Source organism: Pelodiscus sinensis, chromosome 2 (assembly GCF_052426305.1).
Source record: "Pelodiscus sinensis isolate ZL-2025 chromosome 2, ASM5242630v1, whole genome shotgun sequence".
In the NCBI taxonomy this organism is placed as follows: Eukaryota; Metazoa; Chordata; order Testudines; family Trionychidae; genus Pelodiscus; species Pelodiscus sinensis.
In genome coordinates, this window is record NC_143053.1 from 187,676,935 (window position 1) to 187,699,983 (window position 23,049).

Consider the following 23,049-nt stretch of genomic DNA (forward strand, 5'->3'; position numbering starts at 1 on the left):
AATCTAATGATTTAGAGGCTGTCATCATGTCCTATCAATACAATAATGAGGTATGTAAAGGAAGGATCCTCCTCTGAGACTGCCTCAGTATTAACTTATCTGGTTTTCCTTCCTCAACTCTCTGCTCAACTTTTCTAATTTGTTGGTCAATAAGATGTAATTCTTAGGAGATCAACTTGTTTGGGGAGGAGGGGGGAGGCAGCCTGCTACTTCCGTGGTTGGTGTGAAAAAAAGCAAAAGAAATATTTAAAAAAAAACCAAACATGCTGCATTTCAAATTTTGGGAAAATCTTTATCCCTACCTGAATCAGAGGTGACCCTGAAAGTACAGACTCTGTTAATTCTTATGAATGGTACTACATGAACATCAGAGATAGTCTGAGAAAAATAAGCATGAAAAAGCCCACCTACTGCTATCGTACTGATATTCAATTGTCTGTAACTTTCATTTGAGCTTTAAATGTAAAAGATCCTGCACAGCCTAACAACAGTTATCAGAAAGAATTTGAGGTATCTCTTCTCCATTCATGTGAGAAAGGACAAACACTACACATTTGTACTTCAGCACATATGGTCAAGCAATCAGGGTGGGTCAAAACATTCTGTTCTGTTCTAAAACCACTGCCTAGTTAGCGGATTGCTCTTCCCACAGGGATCTTGCAGGATCTATTTCTGGGATTGGTTGTACCTTCTGGTTCTTGAATGCATTCTTTGGCTTTGGTGCATTAGCCATATGGCACACCAACTGACCGAGAGGCTCAAACATCCTCATTTTATACTGACAGCAGTGTAATTGCAAAATGTCCCCTTTTCTGTTTTCTATGTAAAACCTACATTCAAAAACAAGATAAACTGCTGGGAAAATATTTGCATTCAAAAAGGTCATAATTGTGCTACAGACAATCCTCTAAAAATGTGACAAACAGTATGACAAAGTGGCCACTTTTCTACTGAAGAAATGACTGTACATCAATACCTTTTAGGGCTCAGGAGTTATAAGATTCACCTTACAAAAAAGAACCTCTAACGACCTGTGTATGTTATGTTGTATACCTAAGCTTCCGCTGAAATAGAAATCAATAGGGTTAATGTTTAAAAGGCATGAGACTGGCTGTTCATGGGGATGTAGGAAGGAGTTTGAACAGTTACTGGCTGATTTCAGAGGTGATGAATTTTGCCTCTGGGGAAGTGAGTCAGCCAACCTGTACTGCAGTAACATCCCCTTCCAGCCTACAAGGAATTATAATTGTGCAAACTGAGACAGCAGCTGCTTGCTTAACTGTCATTCTGGCCTCAGGACTGGAACTTTTTTGCTTACAGTGAAAAATCATATGAGAGAATACAAGGAAACTGAAGTGGAAAATGGAGCAGAAAAAAAAGAAAGAAAAATATAGCCACCAAAGAACTGCACTACCAGTATGATTAGTGACTTCAGGAAATAAAAATGTAAAAATATATGAGATTCATGGTGAATTTTGATGCTTGTGTTTAAAACATGTTAATGCTTACCACAATTTACTACTTTTAAACATTTGGAATTTCAGTCAGGATCCCTTGATATTATGAGTTAACAACAAATATTTGATACCTATTTGTATCAACTCCTGGTACACAGAGAAGGTAAAAGATCAAGTCAAATCTAACTGGAATAAATTTCCACTCCTTTTAAACAAGGGACAGGCTCTGCAACTGGCATAAATTGGTAATCACCGTTGACTTAATTGGAAGTACATTAATTCATATCAGCTGAAAATCTGGCTCTGCCCTTAAATATCTTTTGTATGTTATAAGGTCTGCACAGAACCACTCTGCTGGTGTGCAGTAGGATCTATTACCCATACATTATGAAACAGTCCATGGTATGCAGCGTGTTTTCCTCAAGATACCTAACTGGTGTTATAAGTGTTATTTAGTTAATGTTTGAATTCTGACAATATAAATTGTAACGTGCTGCTACTACTGCATACTTTGGTATATCTCACAAAAGACTGAGGTCACATTCTTCTTAGTAGGAAGAACATTTATTGTAGGCTCCCTTATGCATAATGACTACTTTTGACTAAAAATTAGAAAATTAGGACAGACTGTTAAAAGATTATCCCCAGACAACGTGTGTTGGTTCTGTTTGAACACAAAGTTTCTATAAAAATCCCATAGCTAGCTAAACAGAACTGATCACACAGGAAGGGATTAAAATGAAGTGTAGTTGTTGCAGTGTCTCAGTTTACAATGGGCACAGCTCTTTCTGCAAAGGTCTCCAAGGAATAATTATGGTCCAGAAGCACTACGTCTTTATGCCACTGCACCAACCCAGCACTCACTGTCTGGTTTACTCTTTAAGATTCTATTCCTAATTTTCTAATTTTTATTTAAAAATTGTAACTATTCAGGAGGGAGCTAATTAAATATGCTCTTCATGCTGAGAAGAATGGAACGGCAATCTTTTATGAGATACACTGAAGCAGGCAGTAGTAACAACACTTATAATTGCAATCGTACATTATTACCTCTTGGTGTCAATATCCAATAGAATATACAATATAATCCAATTCCTTGTTTTAAAAATTACACTCAAATAATTGCCACAGGGCACCAGCTCATATTTTTCTCCTTGGAAACACATAAAAATATAACACTGGTCATTACATTTACCAGAAAATTAATGAAAGTGGATTTATAAATCTTCAAATACATCATTTTATTCCTTGTCTTCTGTTGCAAATTAATTACTTTAAAGTCTCTTATCATTCGTTTTTGATTTCTGTGACCGGGTGTACCAACCCTGCACTGTGAAAGCTGAGCCTAATCAGGCCCACCTGGCTGAAGTAGCCCTGCCCATGCAACCCTGCTGGGCATGCTCAGACTGCAGCCCAGGTATAAAAGCCTGGAGGGAGGCTGAGTCTGGGCTGATTGCCAGAGGAGGACCCCAGTTTAGAACTGCAGACCGCCAGCTGCCTGAGGGGAGAACAGCGGAGGCCCCAACGCTGCTTGGGATGTAACCACTGCAGACTACCAGGGAGGCGCAGCCCTCGAGGAGCCAGAGGACCCCCGCTACCACATGGGAAAACGGCCCATCCTAGCAGATAGGAAGTGGCCCAGGGAGGGTGCAGGAGTGGCCTCTCCCACCCAGAGATCCTCAGCACATTTCAGTTGGATTCCCCGCTGAGGGAGTGGTGGACCATTCTACCACACCCTGAGCCGGGCCCTGATAGAGTAGGGTGGGCCCAGGTCTCCCTACCAGGGTGCAGCCCCACCCCTGTGACTTGGCAAGTGGGACGTCCAGCCTGCCTTAAAGGGCCAGTGATTGACTTTAACACTGACTTTGGCCATTGGGCCATCCAACTCTGCCTTAAAGGACCAGGAATTGACTTTGGGTTATTGACTCCAGCCATTAGGCCATCCAGCCCTACTTTAAAGGACTGGTGATTAACTTTGACTTACTGCCTCTGGCGATCAGACCCTCCAGCCCCAAAGGGTGGGGCCATACTACCGGTGGTTTACCGGTTATGCGGGGCGTGCCGCGGGGTCAGATAGCCCGGTTGCACAGGACTCTACCCCTCGGAGAGGGGGAAGGAAGGATTGCCCCGTGACAATCTCCAACTCCTTTAGATTTGGTTTTAAGCAACAGGCCAAGGAATCTCAGGAAGGATACTGTCCTTGCCCAGCTATAGTCACACAGATGAATAGTATAGAAATAAAGCAAAAGAAATCTGTTTGTTCAGCCAACATACTGTGAATAGAATTTATTTATTTTCTATTAATCAGTTACCCAAACTTGCCAAGCATAAATGAAGATGATGTCATTAAAATGTTAATTTAACAGCTATGTTTTGCACTATACCCTAATTACCACCAAAATTTATAGGTGGCAGAAAATTTGAATCAATTTTCCTGGAAAATGTTTACAGTGGAAAATTGTGCCTGAAAGACTAAAATTGTGACACTTCTTTACTGCCAAAGAAGTAAACTCCAGACTCAACAATCTTCTCCTAAGAAAGCTAAGTCACTCCACAGCAGATCAATCCTAGGGACAGTCAGTTGGGGGCATTTTTGCCAATAGCAACTTGCGTGATGATGGAATGGGGGAGATAAGCAGGTCACTGGGCTCCATACAGTGCCATTTCATTGGAAGAGACAGGACAGAAAGACTGGGTAGGCGGTGGGGTAAAAGTATGTAACAACATGCAAGGTGAGAGTGGTAGCCAGTGCTCCAGTGTTAAATAAAGTTAGGATAAAAAAGGATACATTACCAAACCATAGTCAACCTTAAGCTTCACTGGGAAAGAGTCCAAAGGAGGGCGGTGAGACTAATTCAGAGAATGGAAAGATGAAATTGTGGGGAGGAAAAGCTTCAAGAGAAACTTGTCCAGCATAAGGAAACAGGAAATAGAGACTGCAATGTAGTCGGTAATTTGGATATTCAGGTACCTGATCTCAGCTGGATGTTGTCAAAACATGAAATATTGCTGCTGTTGTGATTAATAATCTAAGGCCAAACAGTCCATGGCCCCTTTGTGGGTGTCTGATGAAGGGTGAAGTCAACGGTCCTTCCTCCTACCTTTCTCTTTCCATACTGCATTCAGTGACCAGTGGAAAATTCAAAGAGATTCCATTCCCGCTGAACATTGGGAAGTTGAAGAAGGCTCATACCCTAACCTCATCCAAGGCTAGTCACATGACATAAAACTGCCATATTCAAAAGTTTGTTTCCCTTGCTAGAAAAACAACTCAGTTGAGCCAACTCTGAAATTCACTTGGCGCAGCTGCTCTCAACCCCCGGAGTACAGTTTAATAAAATATGCCCCCTGAGCTTTTCTATAGTAATAGTTGGCTGAAATGGTATTTCCAATGTGCCTCTTTTAGGACCATGAGGATTCCAAAACCACATAACCCAGGCTGAATCTCACATAAATGACAAATAGTAAAATATCATCAGAGGGCATAGAGATTATTGCCCTCAATGACTCCCTATGACAGCGTAAACCACTTAAGCAAAGCTCATTGTTAAGCATTTCAAACAGAAATTCCAACATGCTCAGCATAGCAGCATAAACTACTATTTGGTAAGACTTCAGCCTTACTAGATAATTCAGGGGAACAGCCATGGAAACTCCATGTACTCTAGCCTTCCATTCCAAATTACTTGATCCTGGACAGAATGATAACTTCCTGGTGACTTAAGTCATCAGGAGCAAAGCAGGCCATACAAATGCACCTCAAATGCATATTATAGTCTAGCAATTTCCTTTAGAAAAAAATTAAACATTTGACCACCAGTATTTTGGCCACATAAAATGGTTATCGTTATGCTGCAATAAACACTAGTGGAATTCAATGGTCTATTGTTTGTGGTTCAGGTACTATGTGCTGGATAGTTAACCTACGTCCAGACCATCTCATTTTTGTTACTATGATTTAAAAAACATGAGAAATAGAGATGATGCCAACATCATTCCTTTTCAGTTCTGCTGACAGTACAACCTGTAGGTATCTTCCATTGTACGGCACTGTCCCAGTTTCAGGAATGTCACAGTATCAATAAACTAGTGTTTCTGTGTAGTCTTGTTTTGCTTGGAAACTAAGCTTTCCTCATGAGAAGCCACTGGGGATACAATTCAAATCTTTCTGTTCAGAACATGCACATGGGCAAAAACACATCTCCAACTGAAATGTAGTGGAACCGACAGACAAGGTGTCTCAGTGCTCCCAGAAGGAGCGGGACCTCTGGCAGAAGGGGTGGGGCTGAGGCAGACGGGCTGAGGCCCAACCTGAGGCTTTGGAGTGTGCCGCATAGGTCTCCTGTGGTGATTTAAAGGGCTTGGGGTGCTGGTCACTGCTCCTGAGCCCTGGGCCCTTTTGAATCACTGGGCCCCAAGACATTTTACCCCCTTTATCAGTGGACCTGATGAAATGTACACATCATCCACTGAAAGAATCATTGCAGTGAACTGTAAATACCCACTCACCTAGTGAAACAAAACAAATCAATGTTTTGATTTATAGTTCTGATATTTAGTATGTTGTGCTCTGAAAACATTTTAAATGGTATATAATCTCTTGACATTAGAATGCTTAAATGAAAGAAAAAAAAAACCCCTCTCCTTCTTATTTCTTAGTTTCAAACTTGAATCACATTAATTCTTTTAGAGGAAGAACAGAAGTCAGAGATAAAAAGACCCCCTGTCCCTATCCCCCGAGCATGCAGCTTTGGGTATCACCAGGGGGGCATGGCACCAGGCAGCAGCAGTCACTCTCCCCTGCAGCAGCAGGAGCTGTGAGGGAAATGGAGCACACTGAGTAGGAGCACTCGCTCCATTCAACACCCCCTGTGACTCCTGCCGCTGTGGACAGTGTGGTATGACCACTGCCATTGCCAGGCCCTCCATCTCTGGTGATCCCCAAAGCTGTGTGCTTGGGGGATGGGGTGCCATGAGGGGGAGAGGGTGGGGCAATGGCAGGAAGGGGTGGGGCTTGTGGACCAGTAGTGAACAGGCTCTTCTGGCCCGTCAGCAGTCCTGGGCCAGATTGCTCAGTCGCTCCAGTTGGGACTGGCCTGTGGGCCAGGAGTTTGAGACCCCTAATATAAACAGTTCAACTCCAGAAACATCTAACGTCATGAAAGCACAACCTGGAAAGCAGCCCAGCCGCTATCTCCCTTGCATTTACTGTCTTACTTTTTGCTCTCAAAGGCAGAATCCAGTCAGGGATTTCAGGGCTTGTTAACATGTTCACAGCTCAATGACTGTGTGTGTGTGTGTGTGTGTGTGTGTGGGTTCTTCTCCAGGCCTGTATGCGGGGAGGAGGGTGAGGATACGAAGGGTGCAAAAGCATACCCCCTCCATCATCCCCCAAATAAGCATGCTCCGGCCAGCCAGGGGAAGACAGGACTGGTGCACTGCTGGAGCCTCCCTCCCCCATGATCTGTCTAGCCAGGAAAAGGCTGGAGTTGATTTCCCCACTTACGTGGGAGACCATGAGGGATGCATTCACACCCTTGAGTTCCACATTTACAAAAGAAGCACCTCCTCCTCACACAGAAATTCCTACATATGGGCCTGTCTTCCTCTCTTTTTCTATTGCCCTGTCCCCCTTACCTACATCTCCTTCCTTTGGCTTTCTGTTTAGCGATTTCCCTCGTTGCTATACCCCACACAAAAATTTAAAACAACCGAATTGAGGCAATTACAAATATAATATGTGGAGGCCATCATATAATCACACACTGCTTGTACATTTTATCCCTTTCCCCTACCCTGTGTGTGTCTGATCTATTCAGATTGTAAGTTCTTGGGGCAGGGACTGTCTAATACGCTGTGTGTGTACTGTGCCTAGCACGATGGGCCTCACTCCTGGTTGTCCCTGAGGCACTACAGTAATAAATACAACAATAACAATTTCAGAGAATATGGCTGAAGATCATGTACTGAAACTGGTGACCCTTTTCAGGATATGTTGTAAATTAGTGCTGGGCACAATACAGTTTACACATTTCAGTATTCATTCTGTGTTTTGATATAATGGAGTTTTACTGAGAGGTAAATGCCTATTTCTAAGTGATGTACATGTTTTTAAGAGAATGCTTTGAATTATAGTCTCAATGGCCCTTCATATTTCTACTAGTGCCACTTCTAACAACAAAGCATAGCGTGACAGCAAAGACATAGAGGTAAAACCAGTCTCTGAGCACTCAGGTTCACAGACTACTGAAGTCTGTTGAACACATTTGGCTCATATAGCACCAGATTTGCAGGGTGATGAAAATAAAATGTATAGCAATGTCTTACATTTTAGCCACTACTTTAATGTTTTGATTTGCATTTGCATTATCATTTCTCTATACATCAATTTAACTTCTTAGCACAAACATCTAGAGGCTAGTGTCCGTTCGTGAGAAGAGGCTTTAGATCGGACTAATCCTGCATCCAATAATGGCTATTAGCTGATGCATCACAGGCAGGGAAAGAGTTTTAACAAAATATCTGTTCATTTGTGCAGATGGCAGTAATTTACTACTCAAGAAATACTCCAGAATATTCTGTTAATGTTTTCTTGAATCAAAAACTGAATCTCCACCATCTGTGTTTGTGACTCTTTTATTTTCCCTTTCTCTGAATAGTTTAGTTACTAAATTTCCTGGAAGGAGTATTTGCAGAAACAAAGCACATTGTAGGCAAATACTATAGCACAGAATGTTCTTAGAAAGTGAATGCTTAGTTCATAAATGCAGGAGGTCACACCAGGAATTGTATTTTAAGAATTCAACTCAGCCAGTAAAGGAGCAGAAATATATCATGTGACCCATGGCCAACCTTTTCAAACCTGTGTGGCTAAATATCAGTTTCTGAACCCAGATTTAGGCATCTGAATAGAAGCAGCTTGCAGCCAATGGGAACTTAAAGTGTTCAATACTTTAGAAGAAAAAAGGGAGATGAAAATCATGCAATGAATTAGTTATTCAGTTCTAATTTAAAAATGGCTTTCCTTGCAATTCCCAGCTACTGATCATATTCTGAACCATAAGAAATTACATCCTCTTTAGGTTTTTTTTACTTAGTAGTTGGGACTGTAATTCCATTTTAAACACCTTGCTCACCTATCTGTCTTACTAATACCTGGTAGCAGCAAATTCTAGAGATTGATTAGCTGCTGAATCAAAGTTATTTTGATATTAAATTTGGTGACTTTCAATTTCATTGACTATCCTCTCTTTTACTTAAAACTGTAGAACAGATGAACACTATACTATTTAAAAACAACAAGGAGTCCTGTGGCACCTTAGGGCATGTCTATACTAGGAAATCATTTCAAAATAACTAAATTCAAAATAACTCCCAAAATAACTTGAAATAAGCATGATTCCCCAAGGAAAGTAGGCATACAGATTTCCAAATAGCTAGCCCGTTATTTCAAAATAAAAGACTTGGTATTGTGGATGCTCTACTTACTATTTCGAAAAAAGGGGGGTTATTTTGAAATAACTCCCTAGTGTAGACCAGGGCTTAGTAAGTAACAAATATAGTGCATTAACCAGTTAATATTTTTTTTCAAGCCCAGGTTAACAGTGTCAAACTTGGGTTTGAGTAAAGATATTAAGTAGTTAATGCACTCCAGACTCAATTTCCCCAACCTTAGATATTCACATTTTCACATCTATAGCTATAAATGGGATACATCCAGCCTACTTCCTTAGATTCATTAACACAGGTCCTACACTTGATAAGTAACTGATTTTGCCTTGGATACTGTATTTTCCACTCCAACTCACCTGATGAAGTGGGTTTTACTCATGAAAGCTCATGATCTAATAATATATTTGTTAGTCTCTAAGGGTATGTCTACACTAGCTCGTTAATTCGAGCTAGGTAGGCAAATCAGGCAACGGGAGTTGCAAATGAAGCCCGGGATTTAAATATCCCGGGCTTTATTTGCATGTCCCCGTCTGGCCGCCATTTTTAAATCCCCCTTAGTTCGGATTAACTTTAAACTGCTGCGTGTAGCCGCAGGCAGTTTGTTCGAACTAAGGGAGATTTAAAAATGGTGGCCGGATGGGAACATGAAAATAAAGCCCGGGATATTTAAATCCTGGGCTTCATTTGCAACTCCCGTTGCCTGATTTGCCTACCTAGCTCGAATTAACGCACCTAGTGTCCATATACCATAAGGTGCCACAGGACTACTCGCTGTTTTTAAAGATACAGACTAACATAGCTATCCTTCTGAGACTATACTGTGTGTTATTTTACATTACACTCATGTAATGAAGCAGAATGGTTACACTTACAGAGATTATCCTAGTCTTTGCCAAAGAGTTTAATTTATCTTTGAAAGAATCTGTTTCCCCAAACTGCAATATGCAGCTAATCTTTTTCATTTGCCCAGGACCTAGGTTGAGAAAAAGGATAAGGGTGATCTACTTAGTATCAGCTTGCACCATACTTTAACTTCATTTGCTGTTGGCCCAGTTTTGTACTCTCCAAGCCAATAACGGAGAGAGTAAAACAAAAACAGGGAGATTCAAGATTAAGACTGTAAAGAAATGTTGCTCCTAGAAATCCACATGATGTATGATTAAAATAACAGACAAGATCATTTTGGAATGAAGTTCTGAACATTAGTGGAATTTGGTGACATCATATACTTTGCATGGCCAAAGCAAGAGCGAGAAGAACTGAAGATTAATAAAACAAACAAGCCATTTATTCTATTGAGAGCTTTTGGTGACATTGTAAACCTCCAGTGACCATATAAGTATCCAAAGGAAATAACAGATAAGAAACTTGTAACAAGCTTGTTCCATTGAGAGGCTCTAGAGATATCATCAAGCTCTAGTGGCAACAGAAATAGCTAACAAAATAAGAGATAAGAAATGATGTACCAGAATAACATGCCTATTATTCCATCAAGGGATTTCGGGTGACATTGTAAACCATGAAAGCAGAGTTAGGATGGTTTGCAATATCATCAGAGCCCTGAGATAAACTAGTATAATTTTTATACACAACTGATTATTTTATACAGAGGTATCCAGAACAATGTAAAAAGTACAATTTATAAAGAAGAATCAAGAGCTTGTGCTGCAAGTTTCTCCTATTTTCTTTTAAATAAGCAAGCCAAAGCTAACATGGCCCAGTTGTGAGTGTGAAGAACAATTAAAAAGCACAGTTGAGCAAGCAGTTTCAGTCTAAAATCTGGCTTCCACTCACTCTCCCCTTGGCATGGACCCAAAAAGTTTGAAATAAAATAGGGCTACACTGAAGTAATTTCAAAAGAGAAAAAAAAATGTCCAGAAAAGCACATCTGCCAATGAGGGGCGAGGGAATCTGCCTCAGAATGTGGGATATAAGTGGAACCAAAGCATCACCTTAAATGCAAATTGAAAATAAAAGCAACAGGGTACCGACGATAAAGCCTCCTTCAGGAATGAGATTTAGAGGGGACATAGACAGCAAATATTCTTTTCCATTCAAATAGCAGATGTGTGCCGCTGATGGCTGCAAGTGTCACTGCCAATGTAAAAGGAGCCCAGCAGTAGGGACTGAAAGCTGTGATCAGGCTGCACAGCTTTGTTTTTCTAAAGGGTTTTTATATTGTTTTCCACCCAAGCTATCAATCACGACTTGCATTGAACTGCAAAACAGACATCAGATCAATGACAGTGTTAGAAACATTTTGAGTGACAGGATGATGATGGAACAATTCCAGCATCCATATATTATTAAATGCTCACGTATGCTATTCTTTCAGTGTTTCCATACAGAGCAGATGCACTCCCTGCGCTATATCAGTAAAATACCATTTGAAGAAAAAAGCTACTTGTGGATGCATATAAGGAAATCAAGGCTTACTAGAATATATGTCATACTTATTATAAACTGGTAATGGAGAGCGAAATTCAGGGTTAAAACTGGCTCTCTCCTTAGGTTAAGCCTTTGCGCCTTCCTTTTTATTGTAACAGCAGGCGCTGAGGAGGAATTGTCAGCCTTAATCAGAATTTTTAGGGTTGTCTCGGTTCTGTCACAATTGTGATATTATTTACACTCAAGTTTCCTTTACTTGCACAGTCAGCACACCTATGCAAATGTTTCCTGCTATTTTTGAGTGAAGAGATAGCTGAATTCTGTTCTCTGGCATATTTCCTGTGAAACTCCTGATTCCAGGCAGAGATGTGCTACCATCCCATTTGTCACTATATTCAGGCCTCCTGATTGGAGGAGGGAAGGAAGAAAGGAAGAAGGCAGTTGCCTCAGGAGATTCAAAGGGGCCCAGGACTCCAGGCCTCTGCTGCTGCTACTGTGGCTGGAGCCCCGGAAGCTTTAAATCGCTGCCAGAGTGCTGTGCTACACACTCCAGGAAGTTCTTTGGTCTGGGGGGCTGCCATGACATGCTCCAAGTATCGCAGAGGGCTGACTGCCTCTTCTGCCAGATTCTCCACCCCTTCCAGAAGTACGCAGCCCCCCCTTGCCCTGGAGCCTGCAGATGCTGCCAGCACCCCTGTTGCTGTAAACTATATTTTCAATGAGTATTGAGGTTGTATGTGCATAAAGTGCAGAGCATGGCAAGTGAGGGGAGGCGAGGGGGGAATCTACATTCACAACTCAAGGTCATGATATAAAGCTTCTTTGGAGCTGCCGTAATTAGTCTCATCCTCCCAGAATTACACCAGCCTATGGGCTGGACAATTTGCTGTAGCTGTACTTTCCAGGAGAAGGATACAGGAACCAATGGATCTGAGTAAATAGAGATTTCCAGTCACTCTCCTGGCCTGCCACCTCAGTGGCTTTACATGCAATACGTTTTGTTGCAGGAGTACTCTGTATAAGAGAGAGCGCTAAATATATGTAAATAGTTGATCATTACTACATATGGGTATGTCTACACTACCCTCCTAGTTCGAATTAGCAGGGTAATGTAGGCATACCGCACTTGCAAATGAAGCCTGGGATTTGAATTTCCCGGGCTTCATTTGCATAAGCGGGGAGCCGCCATTTTTAAAACCCCGCTGGTTCGAACCCCGTGCAGCGCGGCTACATGGGGCTCGAACTAGGTAGTTCGGACTAGGCTTCCTAGGTGTACCGGTAGTTCGGAATAGGAAGCTTAGTCCGAACTACCTTGTTCGAGCCCCGTGTAGCCGTGCTGCACGGGGTTCGAACCAGCGGGGTTTTAAAAATGGCGGCTCCCCGCTTATGCAAATGAAGCCCGGGAAATTCAAATCCCGGGCTTCATTTGCAAGTGCGGTATGCCTACATTACCCTCCTAGTTCGAACTAGCGGGGTAGTGTAGACATACCCTAAGATGGTAATAGATGGCACTCAAGAATATGGAGGATCTTTCCTGAGCCAATAAAACTTGCTGTTGTTCACTGCTAGGGTGTGTCTAGACTACATGGCTCCGTCAATAGAGCCATGTAAATTAATTTATTCGGCATAGTCAAAGAAGTGGGGATTTAAATGATCCCCGCTTCATTAAAATAAACATGACCGCCACGCTGTGCCGACGATCAGCTGATCTGACACAGCGCGGCAGTCTACACGTGGATCTGTCAGTTGGGGAAGCCTTTGCCAACCGATCCCTTATGACTCGTGAAACGAGCTGGTTGGTAGCCAGCCCCAAGGCCACCTGAGTAGCAGCCCCAGCTAGCCCTGTGAGTTCAGAACATCCTGTTTGTTCTCCATGGGCTCGTCTACATTGGCCCCTTTTCCGGAAGGGGCATGTTAATTTCAGCCATCGTAGTAGGGAAATGTGCGGGGGATTTAAATATCCCCCGCGGCATTTAAATAAAAATGTCCGCCGCTTTTTTCCGGCTTTTAGAAGGAGGAATAAGGAATACTTTGAAGGAGGAATAAGATCCTCCGGAAAAGGGCGCTTTTTCCGGAGGATCGGGGCCAGTGTAGACGCTCTTTTCCGGCTTTTCTAAAAGCCGGAAAAGAGCATCTACACTGGCCCCGATCCTCCGGAAAAAGCGCCCTTTTCCGGAGGATCTTATTCCTACTTTGAAGGAGGAATAAGATCCTCTGGAAAAGGGCGCTTTTTCCGGAGGATCAGGGCCAGTGTAGACGCTCTTTTCCGGCTTTTCTAAAAGCCGGAAAAAAGCGGCGGACATTTTTATTTAAATGCCGCGGGGGATATTTAAATCCCCCACGCATTTCCCTACTATGATGGCTGAAATTAACATGCCCCTTCCGGAAAAGGGGCCAGTGTAGACGTAGCCCATGAGTGCTTGAACCCCTAAGCACCCAAAGAGCCAATGCCTACAAGCCTTTACACTACTTGGACTCAGTGAAAAGATACTTTCTGTAGTACACAGGGGATGCTAGTCACTCCAGGGTTGCTGTTCTCTTCTGGGTGAGGACTGTATGTTTCCAAAATGCAGGGTTGCAACCCCAACCGCAGCCAAATCCACACTATGGGCAATCTTCCCCCCTTGTGTGGAGCTGGCTGCAGAAGGGGCTGAACACCAGCATTTTGGAAACATACAGTCCTTCGTGCACCAGCGGCTTGCAATCAGGTTTAGAGCAAATTCTTTATTTGGGCACATCCAGGGCAGCTTTTTGGCTGAAAGGTATTTTACGCTGGTCAGAAAATGGCTCGTCTAAGGAAGTAAATGTCTAGAAGACTTCTAAATAATTTTTTTTCCATATTGGAATCTCTTAAGATTAAATTGAGACGGATTGCTTCCGACACGAAGCAGAACTGTTTATGACTTTTTGGCTGGTTTGTTGAAAACAAGCTGGTTGAAAGATATCCTGCGACTGTAGCCCCTTGTTGCAAACTTTTAAAGGAGGAATTTAAAAATATGAGCACAGCAGAAATTTTTAGTTCACATCTTAGATTGTTCACAAAATGTGGTTCAACTGAGATAATCAGAGTAGCATTCTTTTTCTTAGCTTGGCTGGAGTTGCCATGGTTCACACCCAAGGGAATCATAAAGGCTGGTCTAAATAAACTAAAGAATCTTCTCAAGCTTCACTTCTTTACAGAAATTCTTACTAGCCACAATCGCCTCCCTTAGGTTCCTGTGCCCAATGAAAATAATAATAGTGAGAAAACCACTGAGACCATATCTTTATTTGCTTTGTTTATTGGCTGAAACATATAAAACAGATGGCAAAGACTGAGGAACCAGCATATTCAGGCATCCTGAAAGATGAATGAAGTCTGATATATCAACAAAAATAGGGGAAAAAACCCACTGAGGTTGGAATTCACTTGAACCAGATCTGGAAGGATAGATGACACAATAAAGTATGTAAAATAACAGTATAAGGAAGAAACAAATACACCATACACCAGAGAAATGACAGCAAGACTCATAGAATGAACTACTATACTATGTTAAAGATGGTTAATTTTTTCCCTATGAGTTAAACAGGCCTGGAGTGCCATGATATGAAATATTATGAAAAATTCACATAAAGGATATAATAGATCTTCTATGTAACTGTTAAAAATTAATAAGCCAAAAAAGGAGCCATGGAAATATTAAAAGAAAAAGAATGAAATATTGGACACTCAAATGAGAGGAAATGACCTTGAGAACTCAGACATTAATAACACATTTTGTAAAATAGAAACGACGTAACATATTCTCAAAACTTACCGTTCCTGTTGTGCCCAAAGAAAGGTGATTCATCTGTTGGGTCAGAGGGCCCATCATGCTTGCTGGCTGCATTGACATGGTGTGGTCCATTGTTGGTGTTATCACAGCACCCTGCAAATACACATCATTTCCACCTCAACATTTTAAAAAAAAGTCTTCAGTGTTTTTCAAATGAATGAATTTGGCGACTGCTTAATACTAATCTTACAAAGAGACTAATCTATGTGTCATGAGACGTACAATGTGTTCCTATTGATAACCAAGAAAAAAAAAATATATATATATATGACTAGTGAGGGTATACTATGCCAGTTATAATTAAATGTCATTTTTGGCTTCATTGCTTCTAACACACACATATGTTCTGTCTATGGTGAATGCTTCTGTACATGGCAAAATGCCTGTCATTTACATTTTCCATATCCTGTATGGAACAATCTGACTCAGAGACACCACACATATGTCCCCATTTTCCCCTGGCTTTTAAAACCTTTGGTATCTGATACATTTAACCTACAGTGGCAATTAATTTGGGTTTTTCAGACTCCCTTAAGAACTCTTGTTTGTGACATTTTCCAGCTGATTAAGCAAGACTAGTTGTTGACAATCATTATGGGAGCAACACCTATTTTGAAAAATACATTTACACAGGTTTTAAATGCACCACTGGCACTGCATGGCACCAAAAAGATCAATAACAAACAGGAGATAAGAGGAGGCAAGAATAAGACCCTAAACAAAAGAGAGAGAATGCCAAACAGAATTGTTAGATAGAGCTGCTCTGTAATTTTCATCAGCGTTTGCTCTCTCAGCAATCAAAGATCCCACGTCAGTATACTCATGGCTTTGTCCAAGGCTGCTTGTGGCTCTCTCCAGTGCTACCAAATGCAAAACTGGACTCCCTGTGTGGGCTAGATGAGGTGTCTCAAGAATGGAGTGCTTTGCTCCCTCTTTCTCTGCCAATGGCTGAATGTATCGCATTCCTCATGTTCCTTAGTAAGGATGAACAGGGCACGCATATTTGGTTGAGCACAGGATTGGCCATAAGAATAACTGAGCAAGGGTAAATAATTTCAGATATTTCCAGCAATCTCTCAATATGAATCAGTATACTCTGAGGCCTGGTCTACACTAAATGGGAAGGTCAACTTAAGATACGCAACTTCAACTATGTAAATTACATAGTTGGAGTCAAAGTATCTTAAATCACCGTCCACACAGCAGGATGCTGACAGGAGCAAACACTCACATCAGCTTCCCTTATTCCTCGTGAGGAGCAGGAGTACCAGTGCTGACATGGGCACCCTTTGAGTTTGAATTAGCGGGTCTTCAGTATATCGCTAAATCGAACCCTGGAAGAACGACTGGGACAGTGTGGATTTTCCTTGAAGTGTGTTTGTATACACTGTAAAACTGTATGCAGACCCACTAGTAAAACCAGTAAAAAGCAGGACATTTTTTCATGAACATTTATGTGAGACGTTTGTCCCTTTTCTTCATCAAAATATTTTTGACCCAAATCTATACAGGGGAAGTCAGCATTAAGGATAAAAAAGCTGATAAATTCTAAAAGCCATTGCCACTGGTTCTCAAGAGATTGCCTCACGTATAGTTTTCATGCTTGGGAATCCTTTGTAAGGCTGAGACCAGAGGTGAGGTCTTCCATATTTTCAGCTGCACAACATTTTTTTTCCTTCACAACATTTTTTTTCTTTGCATATGTCTTATTTGAAAATCTTACCAATTCCTGGATATGTATGTATGAATCGCTTAGACACAATGATCAACAGGGCTCTGGTTCAAATGGTCCCTTTTGTAAGATACTACAGCAGGTAGGATACACACACGTGCTTTATGTTACATACCAGACCATATTCATGTGCATTAAGTCACTAGAGAAATGGAGCAAAAATAATGTTCCAAAGAATAACTGTGATGTCCTACTATGAATTCTTGTATACATCAATGGGCTTGTTAGTGTGTAAGTTTCAAATCCTTCTTATTTGTGCTTCTTATTTTCTCTACTGCCTTTAACGTTAGCTGAGATGAAATGACAACAGAAGAATTCATTCAAATTAACTGCAATAGTGTCACTATTCACTTTGGGCATGTCTACTTAACATCTTTATATTGAAATAACTCATGAAATGATTTCAAAATAATGGGCTTCTTATTCCGGAATAATAAACCTTCATTTTACAAGGAATAACACCCATTTCAAAATAGTTATTTCAAAATAGGGTGTGGGTAGATGGGGAAGCTGTGGTTAATTTGGGATAATTGACCTCCAGGGCTTCTCAAAGCTGTCCTGGTGGCCACTCTGTCCACACCTACCAGAACTCTATAGTTCCCCTTCCTCTGCAGGCTTTAAAGCTGCAGCCATAGGAGAAAGGTCTTGTGGAAGAAGGAAGGCCCTGCCAGCCCTATGCCACGCAGCACCACCTTTGTGTGCAGCAATGGCTGAACCCAGTGCTCCCACTGAGCCCCACAGGGCTGCTAACAAGCGGGCAGCCCGCTCCGAAGCCCCTGCTCGGGGCAGAAGAGGAGAGCACCATCCTGGTCTGGTGCAGAGATCCTGGATCCTACTGAGGTCTGGGGAGAGGAGACTAACCACACCACACCAGGCACAGGGATGCTAATATCTAAGGCCGACAGCCTGGGCCAGGAGAGCCACGTGCGCACCCAGGAGCAGGTGCGCATGAAAGGTAAAGAATTGAGCCCTCTCTTCCCCACTCTCTGGTTCTTTCACCAGTCCCTTCCCAGTTATATTGACCCCCAAATTAAAAAAAACCAGTTTATTCTTTCAAAACAAAACTGTGGTTTATTGTTTCTGTGCGGGAGGGGAGGGAAAAGGAAAGGTGTGAAGGGAGGCCAAGGGAAAAGATAGGAAAAGCACAGAGGGGCAATACATAGGCCCTATGTGGGGAGGCCCAGGAGAGAGTGTCACAGGTGTCTTTGTCTGAAACTCTCCCTCATGGCCTCTTGATGCATACAGCCTCCTGATGGGCTTGCTGGATGGCAATGTTGCATGACTGCTCAAAGGTCCTTGCAAGCCTCTGCCCCCCAGCCTGGCAAGAACCTTTCCCCCTTGTTCTCACACAGGCTGTGCAGGACACAGAAGGCCGACACCACCTGGGGAACATTCCGCTCTCCAAGGTCCAGGCAGGAACCTCCCGACAAATGCCCAAAGGCACCCTCCACCACAATGCAGGCCCTGCTGAGCCTGACATAGAAACATTCCCTGGTGGGGGGTCCAGGTATCCAGTGTAGGGCTTCATTAGCCAGGGGAGAAAGAGGTAGGCTGCATCCTGCATGATACACCTCGTCATGTCCACGGCCCCTGACCCTAATGGTGCAGTCAGGGAAAAATGTGCCAGTGTGCATCTTCTGGAACAGACTGGAATTTCTAAAGATGCCTTCCCCGACCACCTGACGTGGATGTTGGTGAACTGGCCTCTGTGATCCATGAGGGCCTGCAGGACTACTAAAAACTACTCCATTCGGTTGATATACTTGGAGGTCTGGTTATCGGGGGCCCTGGCAGGGATGAGGGTGCCATCAATACCCCCTGGACAGTTAAGGCCCATGGCAGCAAAGCCAGCCATGATGACGACCCTACACAGCAGGATGGTGTTGATGGCTCTCATCACCTGTAAGAGGATACAAACAGAGAATCACAGGGTTGCCAGAGCCCTCAGGAATTCCCCGAGCCTAAGTCCCTTCCACAGCAGGAGCAACCCCCAAATTCAGCAGCTCCATCAGGGCTTTGAGAAGGTAGGACTGCAAAACCTTCAGAGAGGCAGTGTCCCAAGGGAGCCCCATTCCAGCAGTTCAGCACCCTCCTGGGAGAACAGTAAGAGAGTCATACTTGCATAAGCATGGCCCCAATGGTCTATCTCGCCATGCTGAACTGATTCTCCACAGAGCGATAGCTGTCCGGTGTGGCAAGCTTCCAAAGTGTGAGGGCGACTCGTTTCTGGAGGAGGGTGGTGGGTCTCATGTGGGTGTCCCATTGCTTGAGGACAGGGGCAAGCCACTCGCACAGATCCAGGAAGGTGTCCTTCCGCATGCAGAAGTTCTGGAGCTACTGTTGGTTGTCCCACTGCTCCAGGAGACAGTGTGTGGTGTGCAGGGGAAAGTGGGAGGGGCTGTGTTGCACGAGCAGCATGTGAAAAGAGGTGAGGAGGTGCCCTGCAGTGAGCTGTAGGTCCTGTTCCTGCAGTGTCACGTGGGCAGCCTGCAGACTAGAGGCCTAAGTGCTAGCAAGTACATTGCAGCAGGTCTGGCTCCATGGCTGGAACACTGTGGTGTCCATAAGGGCAACCAGAGCAGGCAGTGAAAAGGCTTCACTGTCCCTCAAGGAGGCAGATAAAGATGAAGAGCCTGAGACACGGCTGTAGAAGGGAGTCCCATTGAGCATGAGCCTCAGATAGCATCAGGCAGCAGCTCTAGGAAGCGACTGCTTTCCTGATGCCCTTGCTTGAAGTGCTTCTAGGGGGCCTTAAATGCGATTCAGCCTCAAATCAGTGTGTATGGGATACTTCTATATAGATCTGCGATATTTCAATGGGCATTTGTAGTGTGGACACGTAATTTTGAAATAGCTGTTCCGGGAGTTATTACTCTGAAATAGTTTATTTCAAAATAAGCGCATAGTGTAGACATAGCCTTTGGTTGCAAGATCTCTCTTAAAATCAGTATTTCTACAAATCTCCATCATGAATATTTTCTTCATAAGATCTTCATCTTCTCCTCAAATTTTAAAATGATATTCTTTTCCTTCACCCTGTTCTACTTATAGTTCTAATTGTAATCCATTTTCTTATTATTCTAACAAGTGTCAGAGAATTGACCCTTAGAAAACCTTTTGGGTGTAAGATAAACTTTTTCAACAGTTCATATGAGATTCAACGCAAGAGTGGGGTAGTACCATGCCCCAGGAAACTGCATTTTGGCCCAGTACTCTGCTTCCCGTAGCCTGGGATTTTAGGCCTGCTCCTGGATTTGGTATCTTAGTACATGTGTCCCTGAATTTCAAATATGCTATTTGGTTATAATAAAAATTCATGAAAATATGCAATTATGGTCAAGAGCCAGAATCAGGTAATTTTTATGTGTCAAAACACTAAAGCTTGAACTGACTTTAACAGAGAAAAAAATGATCCTAGGCATCTTTGCAAGCAGTTTTCTCCTTTGCCCTGGAGACAGCCTGTTTCCTCAGAGACATCAGTGATGGATGATTTCAGCTCCTGACTATGATAGGACATGCAAAAATGCACATGTGCGTTCTCACAGCATATGTGTGTGGCTGATCAATTAAAGCACTGTCTGGTACACTGAAAGAACAGACTCCCAACAGTAGTAGCAGCAATTAATCTGGGAGGTTCCCAAGGACAGCAAAAGCCTAGCTCACCTTTCTAATACTTCTGTTGCAAAAGGCATAGTTGGAGGAACTTGGTTTGATTATTGAGGTGGCAGACTGATCACTATTCCAGTGAATAAATTCAGGAGCCTGGCAATCAAGGACGGACTGCAGCAAGGAAAGTTTTGTGATTCAGTATTGTAAATAAAAGTGCCAGACATGCAGTGGAAAAGTCAAGTAGAAAACATTTCTTTTCAGTGAGCAAAACACAGTTATTGTGAATAAATTATTAAAACTACAAAATAAAGGGGAAAATATGTATCCCACAAAAAGAAATATACTTGTAGATATTTATTTTTTGTTTAATCTTCTGATGACTAGAAATATAAACATTATCATCTCAAAGCTTCCAATGTCCAGCATAGTGTTTCTCAACCTTTTTTTTAAATAAAGTACCCCTTTAAAAAAAAGTTATAAGTACCCCCATTATTTACAGTTTTCAGACACACAAATTTGTTTTCTACCATTGCAACACACATTTTTAAACAACTTAATCGTAGCCAGGTGAGCGATGAAATTTTGGGGTGTAAAACAGGGGTGGGCAAAAGAGCCTTTGTGGGCCATATGCAGCCCGCCATACACGTTGATCTGGCCAGCGGAGGCCCTGCCACTCCCCCACCTCCAGGCCAATTAGGGTCTGGAGATGGGGGGAAGCACACAAAGTTTCCTCAGCCCTGCCAGTAGGGTTGCCAGGTGTCTGGTATTCTACCGGACAGTCCGGTTTTTGCCCCTCTGTCCAGTAAAAAAAAAATCAGAAAATACCAGACATGTGCAATGTCCGGTATTTTCTGTTTTTCCAGCTGGGTGCTGGACGGAAGCCTGGCGGGGGGGAGTGGCTGGGAGGTGGGGCCGCGATTTTTTGCTCAACAAATTTTTAGCCTGTGTGTTCGGTATTTTTTTGGGAGACCATCTGGCAATCCTACCTGCCAGGAGCGTGCAGCAGGGCTTGAGGAGACTTTGCGCGCTCCCTTACCCCCGATCCCTGATTGGCCTGGGACCGGTGGAACATGCAAAGTTTCCTCCAACCTACACCAACCCTGCGAGGAGCACGCAGTGCTTAGAAGCACAACACGCTCCTGTCAGGATGGGAGGAAACTTTGCACGCTCCTATGCCCCCAAGTCCTGATTGGCCTGGGGGCAGAAGGGGAAGTGCACAAACTCTCCTCCCACCTCCAGGGGCACTGGCACCTGGGGAGAACATCGGAGAGGAGGGGAGCAAAGGCACACCCATACCGCCAGACCAATCATAGTCTGTGGGTGGGGAAGCAGGGAAGTACCCTGGCCCCACCCCCTTCCAGTGTGGCCCAGGGCCATTTAAAAAATTTCTGAAGTGGCCCTGGCAAAAAATTATTGCCTGCCCCTGGTGTAAAAAGTACAAAAATAATAAAACGCTGTAAAACTTAAAATGAAAATTCAGTTTTATCCAAATTTCAGTTGTGTTGATGTACCCCCCGACTTCTCTTGAGTTTCTGGTTGAGAAACCCTGGTCCAGCATACTCAAAATAGGGGTGGGGAAAACACAAGGATCTGTAGTTTTCTGATCATAATTTATCAGAGAGTGATAAGTTAAAGAGCCTGAAGCTGACAGTTACCTAGAGCAGGGAATTATATGCATTTGCCAGTCCATTAATTCACCAGAGTTTGCAGAATCCTCTTCTGATCTTATAGGGAAAAATTATCCTTAATTAAGGAAATACTATCTGGTTGTTAAGGCAACATCAGGTCTCCAAACCATAATGCATTTCATAAAGCACAATGTCAAATCCATTTGTATCTAACTTATTTAGCTTAGAAGGAAGCAATATCTCATGTCAGTTGTTGCCATTCGCATGAAAGGTAATTTAGTTTACTCACAATGTATAGTATGTGTCCTCTCATGGGCCCCACTTGGCTAGTGGCAAGGCTAAAAAGAACATATTTTTTCCATCTTAACTTCTTTGGATGTCTGAATTTATTCAGTTTGTAAACTATACAGAAAAACACCCTAATACACTGTAAGTCTATTGAAGGCCAACAAGTCTAACTTCAAAGTAAACCCACAAGTGAATTAATGATAAAGTTTTTATCCCCGTCTTTGCCTAATATAGTTGCTGGTGCCTGCCAGTTACTTAGATTTGCATTGTTGTCTCTGCGGATTAGATTTGGACAGTTTCTGCAGGGAATTTCCAACATCAGTATGGAGTAGACTATCACTGTTATACTTGTCCTATGTGTCACACACTGAAAGAGACTTACTTAGCAATTTTTAAAGGCAATTTCAACATCTTTAAACCATGATTGGTAATTCAGTGAGATTTATGGATTTTTCTTCACAGTCTTGCCTGGGAACCCAATCACAACTGCTATTAAAGTACTTCAGATAAAACTGCATACTTCAACTTATCATGGAAATCAACCTCCTGTGGGCTGGGAAGATTGGTGGGTGGAACTAAAATGTTTTTTGTTTGATAACAAAATCAAACAAGGAAAAGCATTTATGTCCTTCAAATAATGGAAAAGGACAAAGGATTAGCTGTCTGATTTTGTCAAA

The 23,049-nt window shown here is 42.7% G+C and overlaps 1 protein-coding gene across 8 annotated transcripts in view; it reads right to left on the bottom strand.

Moving 5' to 3' along the window:
• RBMS3 (RNA binding motif single stranded interacting protein 3) overlaps positions 1-23,049 on the bottom strand; it is a 989,419-nt gene that overhangs the window by 26,405 nt on the left and 939,965 nt on the right. For 7 of the 8 annotated variants that reach the window (XM_075921984.2, XM_075921980.2, XM_075921985.2 and 4 more), the window contains one exon: positions 15,098-15,208. The exons of the other annotated variant lie outside the window; for it this stretch is intronic. In XM_075921984.2, coding sequence (XP_075778099.1) covers positions 15,098-15,208 — 111 coding nt within the window. The remainder of the gene's footprint in view (positions 1-15,097; positions 15,209-23,049) is intronic. 8 annotated transcript variants of the gene reach the window in all.